The 18,241-nt window shown below is 49.1% G+C and overlaps 5 protein-coding genes across 5 annotated transcripts; 2 read left to right on the forward strand and 3 right to left on the reverse strand.

Moving 5' to 3' along the window:
• Positions 1-157: 157 nt before the first annotated feature.
• On the forward strand, positions 158-457 carry J3458_020144 (uncharacterized protein; the record flags this gene model as incomplete). Its single annotated transcript, XM_066121869.1, has 1 exon — positions 158-457. The coding sequence occupies one exon, from the start codon at positions 158-160 to the stop codon at positions 455-457; it is 300 nt and encodes a 99-aa protein (XP_065973044.1).
• An 823-nt stretch (positions 458-1,280) lies between these two features.
• On the forward strand, positions 1,281-1,598 carry J3458_020145 (uncharacterized protein; the record flags this gene model as incomplete). Its single annotated transcript, XM_066121870.1, has 1 exon — positions 1,281-1,598. One exon carries the CDS (start codon positions 1,281-1,283, stop codon positions 1,596-1,598), a length of 318 nt encoding a protein of 105 aa, XP_065973045.1.
• Positions 1,599-4,255: 2,657 nt separating this feature from the next.
• On the reverse strand, positions 4,256-5,305 carry J3458_020146 (uncharacterized protein; the record flags this gene model as incomplete). The annotated part of the gene is made up of 1 exon (XM_066121871.1): positions 4,256-5,305. The coding sequence occupies one exon, from the start codon at positions 5,303-5,305 to the stop codon at positions 4,256-4,258; it is 1,050 nt and encodes a 349-aa protein (XP_065973046.1).
• A 1,441-nt stretch (positions 5,306-6,746) lies between these two features.
• J3458_020147 (uncharacterized protein) lies at positions 6,747-8,937 on the reverse strand (the record flags this gene model as incomplete). The annotated part of the gene is made up of 2 exons (XM_066121872.1): positions 8,645-8,937; positions 6,747-8,445 (listed from the first exon to the last, which is right to left on the reverse strand). Exons 1-2 carry the CDS (start codon positions 8,830-8,832, stop codon positions 6,747-6,749), a joined length of 1,887 nt encoding a protein of 628 aa, XP_065973047.1. The 5' UTR covers positions 8,833-8,937.
• An 8,519-nt stretch (positions 8,938-17,456) lies between these two features.
• Positions 17,457-18,230, reverse strand: J3458_020148 (uncharacterized protein; the record flags this gene model as incomplete). Its single annotated transcript, XM_007817118.2, has 1 exon — positions 17,457-18,230. One exon carries the CDS (start codon positions 18,228-18,230, stop codon positions 17,457-17,459), a length of 774 nt encoding a protein of 257 aa, XP_007815309.2.
• Positions 18,231-18,241: the final 11 nt, after the last annotated feature.

Consider the following 18,241-nt stretch of genomic DNA (forward strand, 5'->3'; position numbering starts at 1 on the left):
CTACAGACGCACCATGGCATTCTCGACGGCATGGGAGCCAACGACCGGGATCCTGGACGGCCCTGGGGATGGCTTGTACGACCGGCGGCAGCTGAGACCATGACCAGGTGGACCAGGCATACAACCAACCAAACTGTGTTGTGTGTAGGTGGTGGCGATGGAGGAGGGGGGGGGTGACGGCAAGGACGGTGTGGTGTGCGAAGAGAAAGACGACGTGCATGAGATGGAGAACAGGCACAACGCGGGCTTGCAAGCGTCCCGAGCTCAAAGCTTGACCCCCAACAACAGCCAGGTCCCAACGGCCAGGTCGCAGCAGTACCTTGGTGCCTCGTCGAGGGCATCAATATGCCAGGAGCAGTCGAGTTTGGTGAAACTCGCTGTGTTTTTCCATCGCAAGGCTCTTACTGGCGGCCGCTGCATGGATAGGCCCGGCATCAAGGTGACAACAAGACAATAGCCATACAGCCAGCGGCCAACGACCAGCCGACGGATGTCAACGGTCAACGGTTCACGGTCAACGGTCAACGGTCAACGGCCAAACAGGCATTGGTCAAGCGCCGGGGACATCTGAAATGCTCAAGCTGATCGATCAACTGTGGTCTGACTGGGTCTGGACTTTGACGTCCAGGAGCACGCACATTTGCAAGGTCACGACAACAGCCTTCAACGTCTGGCCATGATTGATATAGAGAACTCCGTTTGTACATGTACAACATCCATTGTGCGCTCCGTACGGTTGACTGAATACCTACTCCTCGGGTACGTGTCTTTGTGCCTTTTTGCCGCCACGAAGAGGAGAGAGAGAGCGAGAGAGTCACTAGATAGAGCCTCTTTCTGTCTCGCCAATACGGATCACATTAACGGCATACGAAGCCAATCCTGTAAGCTGGCATGCAACTTCAGCCTCGTGGGAATATATAACTACCTTCTGACACCAACTAACGCAAACGCTTCTGTTATAGTTTGAATGGACTGGACAGCCTGTCGATGTCGAGCTTCGGCCGATGGGCGGATCAACCTACGCATAGTACACTCTTTCTCGATTTCAGAGTATTGTACCACGATACGAAATACGTACCCAGGTACTCCGCACTTGACGTATGGTAGGTATCTACTACACTTGAGCACACAGGATATTTATTCCACGTCCCAGGTCCCAGGTCCCATGCCCCAGCCCGCCCACACAACCCGACTTTGAAGGCTGTCTGCCGCACTTGAGCGCTAGGCCACGCCCGATTTTTCTATTTGTGATCAGGGCCAGTTCCGGCATTGCCCCAAGCATGGTCCAGACGGGTCGACAGAGCTGTTACCAGGTGGCTGCATGGAGCGCTAGTATTCCCAGTCTCCCAGCAAGTAGCCTCGTGGCGTCCGCAATTGATCCAAATCGTGACACAGTTGCCGACATGAACCACACCCCACGAAGGAGTCTAACAAGGGGAAAGGACCCTGCGAATACGGCTACATGCAGATGCCGGTGGGTGACATTTGAACTTCTCAAGATCATGGCCATATGGAGTAGATGCCACCAGGTCGAGATTCCATACAGGCCTACATCCAGAGGCGGTGTGTATATCTTCACGTCCATGGAGGAGTTTTAGGTATCAGCGGGTGCAGCTAAGAGTGGCCAAGCAGCCATCAGAGAATTATTCCAATCTTGGGCGTGGCTGAAGCTAGCGCACGGAAAGCATCCGTCCGTCCACCACACACACCATTTCGACTCCTCGCCCTACTCGCCCTGTGACCAGATGGAAATCAGTTCTGAAGGGTCCGCAGAAGCAACTAGCGGAGAATGGGCACCACTGGAAACCCGTAAATACGACAGGGCGTAACCACTTCCAGCCCATCCAATAGTACCTCGCACCTCTGGACATGGCTAGGTGAAAACAATTCTTCCTGGCTCCTGTTTGTTCTCAGCCTTGAATCATGCTTGCTTAACATTGTAATGCGTGTAATGCGGACAACGTCGTTTAAGTCATAGACAATAGTACTCATTACCCCTTTTGCCCTCCTATGACCCGGCGATGGATCTTCGAAACAGTCCCCTCTCGAAACATTCCCTCGAGCATGGGTCCAGAAGCGATGGACACTCCTATTCTAGCACTCCGGCGATGTACATGGCGGGTCTCGGCGGCAGGGCAGATCCAGACTTCTTACCAAGACACGGAGAAACGGGCCAACGGAGCATCATCTCTAGCAAATGTGGAGGCCGTTAACTCTTGTTGCAAAGTAGATCAGAAACAAGGAACGGGAACAAAAGTCACCCATAGACTGAATATCTGGCTCTTCTTTGGGCATAATGCTGCCTACCCACGCCAACAAAATAAAATAAGAAATACCTTGAAGTAAACTGGAGACTTGCCGCCTATCTAGCCAGGATCAGCCTGAAGGTCCAGACCCGTGCGCACGACTCTTTGACCACGTTATAGCCGCTTTAATCTAGTTGCTGCACTTGGATGCACATGTCACTTATCTTAACTACTAGTAGGTAGTTGTACAATTCCGTGCTGGTGGCACACGATTCAACCGACAGTAGCAATTTTTTCTCTGCTATTATGCAACATTGTGGAACGGCTTCAACTCCTCGGCACCAGGCCAGGCACAAATCCGAGAAGTGGGCAAGCTGGCGAGTTGGTCTAACGGCGTGCATGCAGCGTCAAGCATGAAAGAATGAGGTGTCAAACCATGGTTCAGCGAGGAATCTCGCGCTTGTGACTTTTTTTTCTCTGCTAGGGGCGCGGTGTTGTTGTCGTTGTTGTTCTTGCCCTGCTTTGGATTTATGTCTGGCATCAAGACTCATCAGCCAGTACTCTAAAACAACAAGGCTAGTCTACATGGACAGGAAGTCAATTGGATACAATTGGACGGAGGACGAATTGAGTGGTAAGAGTAAGGTGTCCAAACCCCCGTGGTCACTTACTGCACAACCAAGAAGACGAGCGCTGTATCAGTCAACGGAATCAGACATGCCCCGAAGTTAATCGGCCAAGCTGATACTTTATCTGGTGCTAATTGATCCGGATAGCCAAGATAGGCTGGCCAACGCCTTTAACCGGTGATGCTGTCAAAAAGCTAGACGAGTCCTTCTGCTCTGGTCCTCCTCCACTTTCGCCCACGCAACCCTCGATCTGCGGACGTCGGGATTTGCGTTTGAAACGATTGCCAAGCTTGTGGGCCTCTTTATCAGCCATGGCTTGCAGGGACAGGGGCCGGTCATCACATCTCCAACCAGGCCCGGACCCTTACGCCTCTGCGATCCATCAGTGTCTAGAACACGGCTCCGGGCGTTGATCAATCAGCACCCAGAGCGACACGCTGCAACCTGCAGCGCCGCAGCACGCGGCTTGACCTGACCCTAGTGTCAGACAAGTTACAGCAGAAAGGAGAATGATGCCCTCCCTGTCTGCAGGTGGATGAAAGCTTTTCTTCTTGCATTTGCCCGTTGTGTGGTTGGTCTGCCTAGGCACATTCAGACAAAGTTGCTGCCACGTACAGAAAGATGAGTGCACCGTACCATGCCGCTTGCTGCCAAACGGATCATCTCAGGATAATGGGCAAGGTGTCAGGATCTGACACATGACCACTACATATGTACATCCAGGACATGCGTTGCATGCATGGCGGACACTCGCAGATGCGGTATTAGATGAGCGTTTGCACCAGACTCTACAGCCATATTGTGCCCGACTAGTCACGCAGCTAAGCTTGGATATATTAATTCGAAGCACTCCGCTCTTTCAGGGCCTACATCACAGGTGCGACCAGTCATCTGGTCAGCCCGATGAGCCCCAAAGACTTTAATTACCCTTGCCAGTGGGTGACACGACAGGTCGTGGGCGTCCAGGGTCCCCTACCCAGCCGATCTTCTCCAGTTCCAATCGGCACTTTTCCAAATCTTGCCTCAACAAAAAAGAGCCTTTTTTGTTTCTGATCAAGCAACGTTGAAACGTCGGCTCCAGCTCGTGCGAAGAACCCTATGCTGAACATAAAGGAGGCCTGCTGAACCTACGCCTCTCTGTCCCATTACATCAAAACACGACATGTGCACAACTAGAGAGGGGGGCCATAGTTGTACTCGACGCGATGAATAGGAATTTTCCCGTGTATACCAAAAAAAAAAGTTGTTATAATCTTCTCGCCGAAGTCGCTCTACCCTCATACTATTACAGGCATATATCTACTTGTCTAGCCGCACGCCGAACTGTATGGCTGTATAGCTGCATACACAGGTTTTATCATATATCCATCATCAAACACCCTACTTGGAGCTTTCCTTCATCTTGCCACATAGAGAGCACGTCCACCATTGTCGTTCCATAGCCGTCCCACAAAAACTGCATATCCACACCCAAGGTGCTTCTGAGGCCAACGAGGGCGAAGCCGCCGAGCTTTGGGTCTGCTTTTTGCTAGGTCTATCTTTGTGGTGCGTCTTCGTTTTCGGCGGACTATCCCTTGTCAAGTCTATCGTGCTTGCAGCCGGCGTGGCAGTAGTCTTCTTTTTTGCAGGCCCCTTTACGGACTCTACCGACCTCGTCCTCTTGCCTTGGGTCCGTTCCGACCCGCAGGCCTCACAGGAGAGATATCGTAGCGGGTTGTGCAACGTGCAAATTTCGCAGACCCAAAAATCCGGGCCCTGGCCGTTTCCAGAACCCGCTGTGCCTTGACCCCGGTCCTTCGGGTCTCGGATGATTGAAGCTCGAGCGGCAGCGACAAAGCGTGAGGCCTGACCCTGTATGCCAACGGCTTCCCGAGTGAGGGACCCGCCTGCACCTGTCCCCTCAGGATGGTTGGGCGACGGGCGTACGTAAGATTGACCATGTTTCGCTTTCTCCTCTTCCTGGACAAGTTCCCAGAGGGCCTGGGCGATGGCGACTTCATTCGCCTCGTCCTCCTCGGCTTGTGTTTTGAAGCCGTTCCTGGTGGCCGTGTCTGCGATTTCAATAATCTCTCTATCGTTGTACCGCCCGCTGCCACAGCCCTTCAGAACGGCGTTTCGCCTTTCAGCAGCGCTTGCGATGACTTGCCGAATATCCTGACCGGGTCGGGGCGCGGTTCCGCCCAGTCTTTGGCCGGATCCGAAGCCCTGTGATGCGCGGATGCGTCGCTTCTCGGCTGCCTCGCGGGCGAGACGACGTGCTTCCCGGTCTGGCATGCTCGCTCCCCCCAGCCGGTGTCCCTGGCCTAGGAATCCCTCGCCCGTGTATCCCTTCATCATCAGGCCCTGGCACTCGTCGCGCAGCTTGTCCCAGAGCGCGTGGAACTTTTGGTCGTGTGGCCCGTGGACAATATGCGCTAGCTCGTGCAGCATCGTGTCTAGCACATTCTCGAACGGGAGAAACTGGTTCTTGTCTCCTGGGTACCGTAGTCGAAGGCATATCTTGGCTCCTCTGTTGACATTTAAACCTGTCCATGCAATCTTCAGTCAGTCCCATGTCTGCTTTAAATAAAGCTATAGTGTAACAACCTAGCAAATTGGTCTGGTTGGGGTAAAACTCTGCCAACTGGCCGACTTTCCATCCGCGAGCCCTCATGATCGGCTTCACTTGCGAAGCGACCTTTTTCAAAGTATGCAGAGCGTCACTTGCTCGCTGCTCCATTGCCAGGTGGACATAGGAGCCTACGAGGCTCTCATGTTCAGGCATCTTTGTGAAGGGCCGTCTATAGGCACCGCACTGATGTTCTGTGCACGTCTGGAGCGGTGGTGCTGGAGGAATAAGGTGCGCATTTTGGAGGAAGGCGGACTTGGGCAGGCCAGATATTGATGATTGGGACGCGTAAGGCACGATGCCTTGCTGGGGGCCGAGACTGGTGAATTGGGCTGGGTGGTGTGAATTGCGTGGTTGGTGGGATGTTGGTGCGTGGTGCGTGGCTCTGGAAGTTTCGGCGCGAATGACTAATCGCGACTTATCCGCAGGCTTCAACCAGCAGCTTTGAGGTTGTGAAGTCGTTTGAGACGGGCGGCAGCGAATCATTGGCTTTCATTGGGGCTGTGATTATGCGGTCTTGAATGTGTAGTCTGCCCTGTCACGCCCTGTGTGTGTGTGTGGGGGGTTTTTTTTTTTTTTCGTTGATTATTCTCAAGTGGCTTTGGCTGTAAACTGTGCATGCTCAACTATACACCGTTGGCATTTAAATTATCCCTATAAACATATATATTGTCCCTTTGCTACTTCGAGGTGTGATTTGTGTGAGAATCATACTTATCTAACTAGCACATGTAGCAAACGGCAATTTCATGGTTCGGCACGGCGAGCCGCCTCAAGTGTGAAACTTGCAACTAGAGCACGATGCTCACTGCAAGCATAACTCACACATAGATGTGCGGAATACATTTCTTTCATTTCCGAGCTATATGCTGCGACACATACGATCCGAGCTAATACACGGAATTCTTCTACTGGCACAAAGTTGATTATAAGGCAACAAAAGCGGTTGAAAAAAAGGCCTTCTGTGACCGTTTCCAGGCACAGAACCACGAGGCCCGTTTTCTTCCCCTCGTTTACATTGTCCCATCCCTGTGAGAGTTTAACTTAATTTGTCTCCTTGAACATTGCAATTCAAATTTTCCCAATACGCCCTGTGGCTCGTTGTTACGTGCGCGGAATATACATTTGTTGACGTGTTTTGCGCCATGAAGCAATGACGGCGCTTGTAAATGTAAACATCTCTAGGTTGCCAATTCTAGGAATATCGAACCCCATTCATGTATATCGACAAAACCAAAGAGCTACTCCTGTCGCATTAGGCAATTAATCAACCTCCAGCAACTTGAACTTGTCATCACCTAGAGCATCTTCCACACGCTCCATCAGAGCGAGCACCTTTTCTTCTTCTAATCTCCGTCCAATGACTTGAACGCCAACAGGGAGCCCATGCATGTCGTTGGCGTCATACAATTTGTAAGCACCACGGGCAATGCCGTTCAGATTCCGAATGTTAAAGCCAGCAGGCAGTTGATCCTTGGTCTTGTCTACGTGTGTGACGGGGATAACGCCAGCACTGTAATCGAGCTGTTCAAGCCATATTAGCGGGCATGTCCATTGTCCGTGGCAATGTTTACTTACCAAATTGAACATGAAAGTATAACCGCAACTACTGACAGCATCATGCATGCCGTCATGAGGAACGGCAGGAGTGGCATTGGGTGGTGCAATGATAAAGTCCAGTTTAGTGGCCTGCCAGTACTCCCACCACTTTCTCTTGTAAGCTTCTCTGCGCCCAATGAGTGCCCAGTATTCCGTAGTGGTAGTGCGGTGCCAGTCACGAAGCAAACCAGCCCACAGTGTGTCACGGCGAATGTATCGGACCCAGAGGTAGTACAAGTACTTGATGGGGCTGGGAAGCTTTGCGTAGAATCGCATCTGAGCTACGCCTCGATCATTCCACTCACCAGTCCTGAAGAATCCGCGAACGGTATCAAGACCATCGGCACATAGGAGACGAGAGGCCAGGTATAGAGCTTCGTACGGCTCGGGTGGGTTAATCTCGACGATCTCGTGGCCAGCCCGACACAGGGCGGCCTCAGTCATCTCCAAAGCCCTCTTGCAAGCTGGGCTAGGGTCAACAACGCCGTCTGTTTGCAAAACACCAACTCGCATGACCTTCTTCTCTTTATACTCTTTGACGACATCTGCTCTCCAAGGGATAGGATGACAAGAGTAATCATAGTTGTAGGTGCCCTTCTCAAGGACAGCGCGAGTAAAGTAGAAGAGATCATTTAGTGTTCGGGCCATTGGACTGTATACAGCAGGAATGCCGTCCTGTCCGGGCATGCTTGTGGTCATACCAAGCTTGGGCCACCGACCAGTCGAGCACTTGAGGGAGTAGATGCCAGAGAAATGCGCGGGGCATCGGACACTTCCAGCAACATCGCTACCGATACCAATTCGGCCTCCCATGGCGAGGAGGGCGCCCTCACCACCCGTGGAACCACCTGGAGTGTATTTGCTGTTGTAAGGATTGGTAGAACGACCCCACAGGTCGTTGGAAGACTCGAAGCTAAGGAGGGTGATGGGGATGTTGGTCTTGACGTATGGGACAGCCCCAAGCTCCTTCAACAACTTGACAGTAACACCATCTTCTGCCTTGGGTTTGTGGACATTACACGTCACACCGACGGAGCTATCATAGTCCTTTACATCAATGGTATCCTTCAAGCTGACAGGGATACCAGCAAGAGGGCCTTTGAAGTTGATGGAGCCATCCTTGATCCACTTCTCAGCATCCTCAATGAGAACTTCAGTGACACAGTTGGTCTTCGCATGGGCTTTCAATGCGACCTTTCCATAGGTATGTAGGAGGTCGGCAGCTCTGCTTGGGTCCTTGTGTACTTCTTGGACAAGCTCCTCAATGGGCTTGTTGATGATCTCCCGATCCAATGGACTGAAAGGAGCATGGTAAGCAGTCAGAGCGCGAATACGACGCACACGCTCATCCTGCTTGAACCGGCTATGAGAAAGATGGAGGTGTTAACGTGGGGTCAACAGCAGTTTGGTGAGAGGGGGGGTATGGTGAGTTGGTGACAGGGGAGGGGGTCAAGTAACGACCAGTGTTGGCCAACTTAGGTACTGTCGACGGTGTTGAGGTTCATAAACGTCTAGGATGAGGGGAGCCAAGACGCAAGACAACACACATAACGAGCACTTACCAGTCACGGCGGTGCTGCAGGTAATCTAGAAGCATGTTTTGAGAAGAAGTCGCCAGACTCCGCAGGCTATTTATTGGATGCTGTTTGATGCTGTTGGGTGTGATATTGAAAGAGGGAAGTCGAGGGTCAAATGGTTGTGGTTGGATGTAACTGGTAGTAAACGGGCAAGTCACGAGGGTCTGCGGCATGGATTAACCATCACGGAGAATGGAGACGGCCGTTGAGCCCGGAAGGGAAAGAGTTGTGACACGGATGAAGACACAGAAAGGTCAGTTGGTCAGGTTGGAGGCAGGTGCGCCGGGCCGGGGAGCAGTTATTAGCTATCACAGGGCGGAAGCAGTGGAACCCGTTGATAACCGGCCACTTCACGACGAGGTGAGTGGTCAGAAATTAGAATGTGTCACCAAGTCGTCGTGTCTTTAGCCCCCTGCGGGCAGCGACGTGGGGGGGCTGGGGTTTCTCCAAGGCAAAACCTGGGGTGATGGGCAATGGCTGGTTTAGGTGTGGCAAGTCGCCCGGCTGCCCTCCGACTCCGAGTGCTCCATTTCTCCTCCGATGGCGGCTCCGATGGGCCTAAATCCCCCAGTCAGAAATTTGGCCATTATGTAAAAGTACATCGACCTGGTTCAGTGAAGCTGTGATCAGCCAGGCATGCTATTGTCTGACCTGTTCACATCGCGTCCCGTTGCACCCGCGTTGTGGTAAAATACTACGCCACCCCTTGCACGTTAGAGCTGTGGGTGCAAGGGGTACGATCATCCGAAGGCTGGGAGTCCTTGGGCCAAGCAACTATTAAGACATTACATTTAGCTAGCTATCTAGTTATGCAGAGCCGTGGTCTGACCTATATGGATTCCGTGTAAGGACCTGTCGTCTTCTATGCCGCTCATCCCTCATCTTCATCTTCATACCCTCTGGTGGAGACTCGTAAAACAGGTGACCACGATCAAAGGGCGCATCCAGCATCAAGCCCTGGAGCGTTTTTACGCGAGAGACAGCTACGTAGCTTAAACCAGTCTGAAAGTCCCGACAGGAGAGATCTGTCACGATGACATCTTCAGTGATGCTCTGCGACTTGTGAACCGTAATGGCGTAGCATACGATCAGGGGAAACTGCGTGCGAGTGCAGAGAGTGCTTCCGATGAGGAAGTCCCTGTCTACTGGGAGAATCGGGACAATCTTTCTGCCATCAGCGGTGGTCAGGAACACAGGTCCACTGTACTTGTCAAACTCCATCATGATAACACAGGGAGGGTCTTGGACTGGGTCAGCCCCCGGTGCCCAGCCGATATCGTAAACGGTACCGCGAGCGCCGTTGCAGAGACCAACTGGCTGCCAAAGGTTAGATGTCAGCATCAGACGGGCGCCAATGCATATAGGGATCTGCTTCGCAAGGTTGCCCGCCTTGTCATCAGGCGCCGCAGCCGCGCCAAGGCCGACATTCTTAGCCTTGACCTGAATGACTGGCCGGCCGAGGCGGTCGAGGTGGTAGTGGTTATATTCGTTCACCCTATCTTTCGTGGCGTATACTCGCAAGGCGTTGGCGAACCTGGCGACCTCCAGATCATCTAGCTTCGCCTGTACTCGACCGGAAAGGAGTTTCCAGGACTCGACTGACAGTTGGAGGAGCCGCAATTCCTCGAGAGCTGTGCGAAACGCCTTCTGATCGTCGCCCCGTTGCCGTTGGACAACCTTCAAGAAGACTGATTTATCGAAGCGTCTATATGCGTTCCTGCCTTTGATCTCCACTCCCTGCACCTCTTTATCGTAATAGAGCGGCTTCTGTAGCACGGGTGGAAGCTGGAAGAAGTCGCCAACCAGAAGGATGTTAAGACTACCAAAGAACTCCTCATTCCTACTCGGGAACGCCTCGCGCAGGCGGTCATCGATCCAAGAAAGCTGTCGCAGTCCCAGCATGCTCTTCTCATCGATGATCAGGTAGTTGATGTCCTTCAGCTTCTTCTGGAGCTGGGCCATGTCAGTGGGCGAGAGGGGCTTGAAGTCCTTGTTGATTGGAAGGTGTAACAGGGAGTGCAAAGTAGTGCCCGATATCTGATTTCCCGCGACGCCAGTGGGCGCGGCACGCCAAACAGGTGTCCCTCTCCCGGCAGCAGCGGCTTGGAGGTGCGCGGAGAGCAAATTAATGAGGTATGACTTCCCGGTACCACCTCCACCATCCACATGGAGCAGCAACTGAGAGGGTTCCTGATTCAGGAAGTGGTCCATCACGGTATCGTATACTAAGCGCTGATCCCGGTTTAGGGAATCTCGAGCTTCCAAGGGCTGATGATCCACATCAAGGTCAAGGCGGTTTGCCGCCTTGCGTTGCTTCCAGTAGTCGCCCTTGAGAATACCGTCATCAGTATACCGTCCAACGTGAGGGGTCCAATCATAATTGATGTCGATGTCTCGGCGGCCGAGCATGTCGATATCCTCTTCCTCCAGCGGGCGGTCGGGAAGCATGCGGGCGAGTTCATGCCAGTCTTCATCCACAATGGGCTCTTCATGGACCTCAAGCTCAAATTCGTCGTCCTCAGCCCTCAATTCATTTGTATCTGGCTCCCCATAATGATCGTCCGCATGGGTGTCACGGTGCTGCTCTCTGCAAAACCTGTACGCAGCCGCGAAGGAATCGAACCGCTGCCCGCCCACGGTGAGCAACTCCTCTGGAGAGCGATGCGGATGAGCCATCATCAATTTAACACGGCAGAAGTCACCAAACTGGGGAGATGCCTCCACGGACCTGTATCGAGGAAAGTAAGACAGGACTCTCTTCTTCGCGTTGGCAGCGAGTCTCCTCCACGTCTTGAGATTATACGATTGCAGGTACTCGAGGTAAGTTGCATCCTCGTGCTGGTCATTTCTCTCGAGATACCTCCTGTAGCTGCCGACGGTCTCGTTGACATCTTCATCCACGCGATACGAACGTGCATGTTGCTCCAAAGGACGGCAGTCGACAGAGACCACCATCCGCGTGCCTTCCTGCAGAGGAATGTTAAGGAGAAGATGGGAAATCTCCTGCGCCGAGTAATCTCTCTCGGCAATCAGCTTATTCATCAGGCGAGAGGAGAAGGATAATAGCGGCTGAAGGTGTGCCGTGTGCGGCAAAACCTGGTCTGCAAGCTTACAGTAAGGCTCAGTCTTCTTCTCAGATTTGCTGCAATACTTGGCAGCGTACGTAATAACCGCCTGTAGGCTGGTGCAAGGAGATATGTCGATATTGGCTAGCCAGCCTAGTATAATGGCGGGATTGAAGTGATTCATGAGGTTGTCATTCCGCGCCGCCTCGAAGACATAGTACGACTTGCCTTCCTTCCTGATCACTGCGGCCAGCTCCCGCAAGGCACGAGGAAAGTCAAAACGACACTCCCGCTCTGGATTGGCCGCATTGGCCGCCTCGATATCTGCAGCAGCGCCTTCCATATCCCTCGCCAGATCAACGGTTCTCTTCCTTACGCGTAAGCAGTATGTGGTATTGCATCTGTGGCGCTGGCAGCGGTTGACGATTTGTGAGAGACGCAGGAATGTCAGTTCTGTACTCAGTGGATCTACGCTCAGGGGGTTACCCTCACCCTGGGGCATAGTCCTAGTCGGCTCAGGATTAATGGCAGTGATGTGGAATCCCCACGTGCGTGCAAAAACATCACGAGCGGCTTCATCCACCATGTCGACTCTTGGGCAATTCTCCATCCAGTACAGGCCATGGTTGTGCGGACTGCCACGCCCTTGCCATTCATACCGATCCCAGTAATCCGTAATGTTGAACTTCTTGCTTAACACGATATCTCGAAAGAAACAGTATCGGCGGTAGAAATGGAAAGCAGCAATGTGAGGATTCTGACGCAAAAGTTGGCGCGAGAGACCCATCCTCTCGGACTCGGACGCAGCCAGCCATTCATCATATCGGGGCATGTGCTGGTAGAGACTCCGCCAGTGTAAATCTGCCGGGCTGAATGTGATGAATGCACCAGGACATCCAAGGTTGTAGGCATAGGCCTCGAGGTCCTGCCTCTTCCTGTTCCAGAAGGGGCGCGTGCCGCGAATAGGTACCGCATGTCTTGTGATTGAGTTGATTAGCACCTGCGCCTCAGGGTCCTCGCTGTGCTCCAGTGCCTGAACAAGCTGCTCCCGTGTGAGCGGTTCATGACTACCATCGTGTTGCTTCACGAAGAATTTGGACCGTGCACGGGCCTGTGACCGCATCAGAGTATTGAAGGCGACGAAGCGGAAGGTCGGGTGGCGTGCAAAACGCCCGTCATGCCAGCGCATCGCGTGCTCGATGTAGTCCTTGTAGTCGATTGACCGTAGCCGAGGCTCAACAAAGTCGGCTCTCCCGTCAGGAAAGAGGCAGGGAAAAGCTAAGGAGAGTAGGGCATGAGAGCGATTGAACTCATTAATGGGTGTGCGCCGTATATTCGGAAGCTGCAGCTCGTGCTGCACCTGCTCCTGGAAGCTTGTGGAAAGCCTTGGTTCAGCTTCTGGTTCTCCGGCAAGAATAGACCGCAGAGCATCGAGCTCCGTGTCCTTGGCCAAAAGGTCCGGCACCGCAGCCTCGTCCTCCAGGTCCGGTTCTGCCTCCTCATCTTCCTCGGGTCCAACTTCGGCAGCCTCCACCTGGCTCTGGGGGATGTCGTCCAGGACATTGCCATCTTGAGGCAATTGACTCAGCCGCTCTTCGTCGATGACGATGCATCGATAGCCAGGATGATGGCGCCGGAGGTAGTTAAGCCATATGGCAACTGGCTGGCGGCGTACACGGAACTGGCGGGTGAATTGCCGGCTAAGGTTTGCATGGGACGACGTATTGGAAGGACGGAGTAATACAGTGTTCAACTCCCGCGGCAAAAGCGGGAGTTGGTTGTACACCAAGCCAACCTCGCGGAGAAAGTGAACAACATGTCCCCGATATTTGTACTGCTGGCCCCGCACAAGCATAATATTCACGTGGACGTGAACACGGCCTATTAAAGACTCTTCAGTAGGTGTAAGCTGAGGCAATTGAGTCGGTACGGAGCCAAAATCCAACTGGTTGTCCACAGAGAAGAAGTACGGCTCTTCAGGGCCGCGTTTATCATCCTTTCGACAGCAACGCGCACAAATGCCATCAGAATCGATCTTCATCTGGAACCAACGCTCTTGACATCGACCACAAAATTGCATTTGGTCATTGTCCAGCTTTGTCCAGAACTCACGGAGGATTGCTTTATCACGACAGGTCAAGGCGCAAGCGTCCAGGTCCCCATTCCACACCGGATCTTGTGCGTGAAATACGGCCGATTCTTCAGGTGGAATCATCACTGGACTCCGGTACCGTCGTGGCGGCCCCGACGATCGAGTTTGCCTTTGAGATTTTTTTGGCCGCCCTCCTGTACCAGGGGCAGGACCACGGCGAGCACGGCGACGAGGCCCTGACTTTCTGGAAGGCTGCCGCGAGCAATAGCGAAGAGGGCTTTCGTCCAAGGCATTGCTATTATCGTTCCCGTCTTCGTCCCCTAGATCGGAATCAGACTCTACCCCTAGGTGTTCGAGGTACTTCCGTGGTCGAGCAGGTGAAAGCAGCAAGTTGAAATAGTCCTCGACGTCAACATCAGATTCAGAGAACTGTCCCCTGTCATCCGCTTCCTTGGTCATTCCATCCCCATCTGGGAGCTCATTTGCCTGTAGTCGATCTTGACTCCCAGCTACGTTCCGTGGTTAGCTTGAACAAACTGCCGGGACCACAGCACAAGGATACCTTCTCCAGGACCATCAGAACCTTCAAAGACGCCGAGTTGAGAGATTGTGGGAGTTAGTGACACAGCCTCCCCTGCACGGCGTCGTGAACGATGGTCGCGCCGAATAGTGGCCTGCTTGGCCCTGGCGCCGGCCTTGGAGGCATCATCTTGCGAGTCCTTCCCGCCCTTGTGGAACCTAACAGCCAGGTAAGAGTAGTCCACACCAGTCGTGCTGCTTCGGACAGTAGATGGATCAGAATGTGAGGCGACAGGATCGGTCGAGGGCGGCACAGGCGGTGAGGGAGCTAGAGCCCGGAAGAGCCGCGAGCTCGCTTGGGTTGGTGGGATCGGCGTCCCCAGCACTATCTGCGGCTGGCTGCCTGGCTCTCCGAACAAACTCCTAGCTGTATGTTGTTGCCGTAGCTTCTCTGGCGATGTAGGTTGGGTTCCAGATCTCTGGTTAGGAGGCGATAGGCCAGCGTCTCTGTCGGTTCTTTTCGGGGCAGATCTCTCAGCTGAGGTAGGACGGACAGCCAGCTTTCTCAATGCAAGGACGGCACCTTTGGACCTGGCACGCTTGATCAGGTTAGGGAGGCATATATAGTATATCAATGGTGTCAGTTACCTCGGAATTGCGGTGGTCCCGGCATTCCAGACAGGTTGTAGTTGGATTGGCAGATTTCCTCCTGCTAACGAAATTACTTGGTGATTTTGTTCGGTCGCAAGACGGGCAATGGACTGCCAATTCAGATCTAGGACTAATATTACCCCTAGAATCATAATCCATACCCAACCATGCGGTACATCTGTTTCAATAATGGAAGAAAGGCTGCTGGCCAAGCAAACGAACAGATCGCTGGGCAAATTTAGCGATTGTAAACGATTGTAAACGATTGTAAACGATTGTAAACAGAGAAGTAAACAAAGAAGCACCGACAGACGGTGGCTGTCCTTTACCCACTTTTCTAGAGCCACCAACCAATCCAGCCTTCTTTCGCGATTTCCCATACAAAATTTGGACCAATAGAAACTTATTTGTCAAGCCTGCACCAAACCCTCATTATTCGGAAAACTTATTTATGGATTAATGTAGAGTCAGCCTTCGGCTGAATAAACGCCTGTTAATTATATATAGCTAGTTTAAAACTTAGATTTACGTGAAAGAAATTTCACGTACTTAAAGTTAAGAAATATTTTTTTATATTTTTTTATATACTTTTATATACTTTTATTTCCTTTTTTTTATATATTCCTATCTTTTATTAGCTTAAGAATAATATACTCGTATATACAATTACTCTTATATATAATACTATATAGTAGCGCTCGTATAACTCTTATAACTCTATTATTTTATATTATAAAATAATAATCTCTTTATAATAAGAATAAACTAGCTTATAGTATTTATTTTCAACTAGCTTTTTAATAAACTTTTTTAGTTTCTTCTCTTTCTCTTGTTTTTTATTTATATTTTTAATAGCTTTATTATAAGCTTTTATAATTATCTTAATCTTTTTAAGCTTTTAATTATAGTAATTATAAGGTTATTTTTAAGTGTCTCTTTTCCTTTATATAAGGCCTTTTTATTAATAATAATAATAGTATAAATAACAGCTTAAAGATTATATCTCTTATATTTTATATAGTTAAAAAATATAATGCGCGCACGAAGTTATCTGTAAAGATTAGAGTATTAATAAGAAAACTATATTTTTAATTTTTAAAAAAGCTTAAATAATTAATAATAAGTCTAATAAAATACTTAAATTATAATAATAAATACATAAATTAGCTAATATTATTACCAATTAGCTTATGTAAAAAAGTGGGTCCCTCTAGCTTATTATAAGCTTAAAAACCAGATGATATAATTTTCTAAAAACACACTATATTATATAATTTATACTATACTATAAAAACTATAAAATGTAGTTTTTAAAGTTTTAAGCTTATAAGAGTATATAAGGACCCACTTTTTTAATAATAACTTATAATTTTATATTAATACTACTTATTCGTAAAACTTAAAATTTTATAAGTATTTTATTAGATTTAATATTATTTATTATATTTAAAACTATAAAAACTATAAAACTATAAAACTATACTATAGTTAATACTCTAGCGAAGATAGACCGAATCGGGTTTACTAGTATTCTAAAACGAGATATAAATCCCTATTAATTCTAGTTTAAATTATATAATTATAATTATATAAAAAGTAAGTATAAATTAAAGTTAAAACCCTTAATAAATAAGTATAAAAGAATTAATTTAAATATTAAGTAATTTAAAAAAGTTTTAATCTTATATTATTAAAAGATTTAAGAATAAAGTTCTTTTTTAATTTCTTACTTAATTATTTTATATTTTAGGTTTATTCTTATAAAAAAAAGAATAAGCTTTAATTATTATAATATAATTATATTAAAATAAACCTAAGATATAAAATAATTAAATAAGAAATTAAAGAAGAACTTTATTCTTAAATCTTTTAATAATATAAGATTAAAACTTATTTAAATTATTTAATATTTAAATTAATTCTTTTATACTTATTTATTAAGGGTTTTAACTTTAATTTATACTTACTTCTTACGTAATAATACTTATAGAATTTAAACTAAAATAAATAGGAATTTATACCTTATTTTAGAATATAAGTAAGCTTAATTTAGTCTCTCTTTACAGGTAACTTCTTATACGCGGTACCTAATTCGATCCCTCTTCGCAGGTAACTTCGTATACGCGTTATAAATTACTCTTACCTTAGGTTCTTAGCTACTTAAACTATAGTTCTTCTTGTATATAAATTTAATTAAATAAATTAATAAAATATTAATAAACTAAAGCATTAAATAAGAATAAATTAAAGATTAAAATTAAAGGCTATCTTCTTATACTAGTAAAATTAAATAGTCCCTCTAATTTCCTCTAAACTATAAGCATAGACGCCGCCACATAATATATATTTCTTAAAGTATATCTCAACTTATACTTAATTACTTGCTCTTAAGAGTAGCTAAGATATTATCGCCGATAATATATTCTTCTTAAACTAGTCCATCTCTAGAATCATGCATGTGGCCTACCGTTTAGCTTGTAACCTCCACGCACTCTATATCTGGCTCTTTGTCGCCCCCTCCGGAGCCCGTACAAAAGGCCGTCGTAGATGAAAATAACTCCGATTCAACCTGGCCACAAGAAGCAGTGCGTATCACGTGCATCCTGTAAGCAAATACGATACCTGCGGCCGTGTTGTAACTATTCGAAGTCCTCTTGTCACTGCTGGCTTCCATATTCACCCCTATTTCACGGGGCACAGGTGCTCCAGTCAAATCAGGAATCACGGATGCCTCAACGGAGATGGACGAAGTCAATGCAGCCTCATTGCTGACCTTGAATGAGTCCTTGGCAATGCGTAGTCCAGACACTATGTACACCGGCCGCTTCCTGGCCCAGCCGAATTTGCCACCATTGACGTACTTCTTCACTTGGTCGAGGTTGACAATCGCCTTGACAGTGGCTGGGCTCAAAGCACCACTGAACTGATGCACCACATGGTCAACAGTACCAAATGTTCGGTCAAGGAAGCGGGCAACGTCAACATTCCCCGAGCCTGTAGCCAGTTCGACAAATTTCGCAAAGAATCCGGCATTTATAGACTGGTTCGCTTCGGTGCCGTGCCTATGGGCAGTCTCAATCAGATACTCCACTTCGGGGAGAACAAGACTTGGCGTTTCATTTGGACCGACGGTTGTTATGCTGAGAGTCGGTCTCCCTGGGTCTTTGAGGATTGTTCCCAACCGTATTTCGCCTTCCGGTCGGAAAGTGAAGTCGGGTGGCAGAAACCAAGTTTTCTGTGTCATCGTTCTATAAC

The sequence above is a fragment of the Metarhizium acridum genome (assembly GCF_019434415.1).
Source record: "Metarhizium acridum strain ARSEF 324 chromosome Unknown scaffold_572, whole genome shotgun sequence".
In the NCBI taxonomy this organism is placed as follows: domain Eukaryota; kingdom Fungi; phylum Ascomycota; class Sordariomycetes; order Hypocreales; family Clavicipitaceae; genus Metarhizium; species Metarhizium acridum.